Genomic DNA, 3313 nt, shown 5'->3' on the forward strand with positions numbered 1-3313 from the left:
GGGAACCAAAACAGTTTGGTTTCCAACATTTTTCAAAATATCTTCGTATATGTTTCACAGAATAAAGTAATGACTATAGAATGATATATGAGGGCAGAATTTTCATATTTGCTGGGCAGTGTTATCACTTTTAAGTGATTTTGCATATTATGTCCACCAAGTGGCGCCATACAGACAACATGCATGATATTATGACTTTCATACGTATGTCATTACTTTTTACAATTTATTGCAAATATAAATTTTTGTCATTGATAATGATGTCAACAGTTAATTTTAAGCTTTTAAGTTTCTTTTATAGCCTGCCTGTCAAGGGTGTCCTCTAAGCTCAAAATAAAACAAAACAATGATTTTGTGAACACATTTATTTTAAGCAAATAAACAGTTTTGGGAGTCAATCTTTTAATTACAAAATTGTTTCAAATGTTTTCAGAAGATTTCAGAAGTTTACTTTTAGAATCACATAAACTGACCATAACCTCTCTTAAAATGTGCTCTCCATAAATCAACTACTTACTGTACATGATTGGCATAAACAAAACAATATTTACACATCATGCATTGTTAAAATTACTCTAAATTCGCTGAGAAATATAGATCGCAGCTTTACAGCCAGCCTGAATTGCTGTTTTCAAAAGAAAATATCCTGGTACCTGTAGTGGAAAAACAAAGTAAAAAAATAAAAATACTTCAAAAACAACAACAACAAAACTAATACATACATTTCTTTTGAAACATTTCATCAAACCAATATATCAAACTCACCGACTCAGCATCATGCTCCAATCCTGTATCATGATGTTCTATTTCATCATCACGAAATTCTTTAATAAGCTGATTAAATTAAAAACAGTAAGTTTATGTCTCAGTGTGCATTTTAGATAGCTAACATTTTGCATTTTGCTAAAATAAAATAGTTTGAATGAAGTGATGATTTTAAATGCTGTACTATAAGTGTGCATGCACAGCACTGGTATAAATACACACATTACCTGTAGTAACTCTGTGTATCTCTCTGGGTCAGCCTCCATTAGTGTTCGGATTTGGCTGTTGTAGTGCTCTGAGATGCTCTCCTCCACTGCAACAGTGCAGGCCATAGCCCCTTCCTTACCCAAAAGAGCAGTACAGGCCCCTGAAACCACAGAGGTAGAAGCAAATTATCACAAAGAACACTGCGAAAGCAAGTAAATAAATTTGCATAATTATAAACATACCTAATGCAAACCCAGCAATATTCCATAATGGCAACAATAACGTTGGTCGAACCCGATGCTCACCAAGGATCTCATTAAACCTTTCCAAATGCATTTTCTCTTGGTCCCACATATGCTGCAAATGTGAAAAGCACATTTCAGTCAGTTACTGCATTAAACTGCATATGTGCATTAAAGACTAATATTCAGTACCTGGATTAGAGGCCCTGTCTGAGTTCTTCCAAGAACTGCCATCTGCCCAGCGTAGATGCGATTGGCTCCGTACTCTCCTGCATGATCAACCCTCATCATACTGTCCAGCATGTCTTTTTCCTCTTTATCATGTGGTGGAGGAAGGACACTGTATCTTCTGGATGATACTGAGCCATTTACTGCACACATAAAAAATAAAAAATAAATTCTGTAAGTAAAAGAACACATTCACTTTGCCTTTAAATAGACAAAAGATTGAACACTTGATACTGATCATTATTACTGTTTTTACATCTTACATTATAGTAATCACTTTACAATGAAACAGGAATGTTTTTTTTTTTGACATTACAAACTCAAAATACTACATAATTTGGACTTAATCTACATTATGGAGGTAAAACAATTACATTATAAATTTAATGTTTACTGCATTATTCAGTTTAAACAGAGTAACCACTTGTTGAAAGGGAAAAAAGGCATTATTTTGTACCGAGTTAGCAAAGTAAACCTTAGGATATTAAAAAATGTGTCTGAAAAAAATCCTGATTCACATATTACATATCTGCAAACAAAAGTTTCATTTTAGTCCTCATCTGCAAGTATCTGAAATATTGAGAGAAAATTCAAAATTTCCAAAAAAAAATATATATATATCATATCACATAAATCAAAACAATCTAACCTTTACAAATCATATAAGTTTTTACTTTCACTTGCTATTATTCCTATGTTAAGGCTATCACTACAAGCCATCATGGAAGCAGTATTACAGCTGAAGTTCGCAGAAATGTTTTCTTGACATCAGTTTGAAGCAACTGTCATTATCACACACGTTTACCTCTGTTTACAGCACGACAGCTCCTCACGCTTGACGGACAGAAAGCACGACTAATGTCCAGTCTTAAAGTACACTTCGCGGCTCCCTGCATGTCTAGAAATTAAACAATTATATATCTAACTGTAAAGAGAAGAAAGTATATAACATTGAAGGTTGTGGCGCACATAAGTGACGTCATCGCGTCGCTTCGTTCATGCACGTGCAGACGTTTGGTGTTTGTGTGACGTTGGTGGGCTTTATGTCCCATATAACTTTTTTTTTTTTTTTTTGAAGACACAGATAGCAAACTAAGAAAGCTGTTTGTAAAGCAAGGCATCACAAAATATTACATATTGTGTATTATAAAACTATTCAGTATTCCTCTTTATGCCCCATAGATGGCACTGTCACACAAATGAGTCCAACAAGACTCTTTAGTTTGGTTACTAGATGTATGGATTGGAAGCAGTACAGAATACATTTTTCAGTAGGACAGCTGAACTATCAGTGATTTGCGTTATGAACTTCCAGCACCAGACATTTTCCCACTTGATTGGGTAGTCAGCGTAAAAGTTTCCCATAGCTAAATGTTATTCCTATACTTGCACAGTTCTAAGTGATGCAATTCTGTGGCGTAGACATAAACAATTGCCCTTTTCTTTCAGGTTAAGCTTCTGGCCCTTCTGGTAGGCTGCATTTCACCCTTTGTAATTAGTGGAACATTCTAGTAAACCAGTAAATGAATTTTCAAAGTCATTTTCATGGTGTGTAAACTGTAGGCGTCCTGTTTACATGCCTTTGGTAAAGTGTAGAATGTGATTTTTCATCCAAGTTGGCCGGTAAATTCCATGGCTTCTGTAGCTATGTCTTAGATTAAGACATACTGCATATATTTCACTGCAGTGATAAAAATGGAGCCTGGCCATCTGAAGAAAGAAGGTGCTGACTGCTATGGAACTGCGACTGGCATTAGGTAAACATTGAACTGTAGGTAGAAGTCAACCTGTACAGTTAACGCTGTGAGTTAGTTATGGGAATTTAATGCTAGGTCAACATGACAAGACAATTTCAGCTTTAAACAGCCTAG

At 35.0% G+C, this 3313-nt stretch overlaps 1 protein-coding gene across 1 annotated transcript; it reads right to left on the reverse strand.

Moving 5' to 3' along the window:
- Positions 1-347: 347 nt before the first annotated feature.
- coq7 (coenzyme Q7 homolog, ubiquinone (yeast)) lies at positions 348-2440 on the reverse strand. The gene is made up of 6 exons (XM_026255746.1): positions 2248-2440; positions 1407-1585; positions 1215-1329; positions 993-1132; positions 766-834; positions 348-653 (listed from the first exon to the last, which is right to left on the reverse strand). The coding sequence occupies exons 1-6, from the start codon at positions 2336-2338 to the stop codon at positions 576-578; spliced, it is 672 nt and encodes a 223-aa protein (XP_026111531.1). The 5' UTR covers positions 2339-2440; the 3' UTR covers positions 348-575.
- Positions 2441-3313: the final 873 nt, after the last annotated feature.

The sequence above is a fragment of the Carassius auratus genome, chromosome 6 (genome assembly GCF_003368295.1).
Source record: "Carassius auratus strain Wakin chromosome 6, ASM336829v1, whole genome shotgun sequence".
NCBI classification, from domain to species: Eukaryota; Metazoa; Chordata; class Actinopteri; order Cypriniformes; family Cyprinidae; genus Carassius; species Carassius auratus.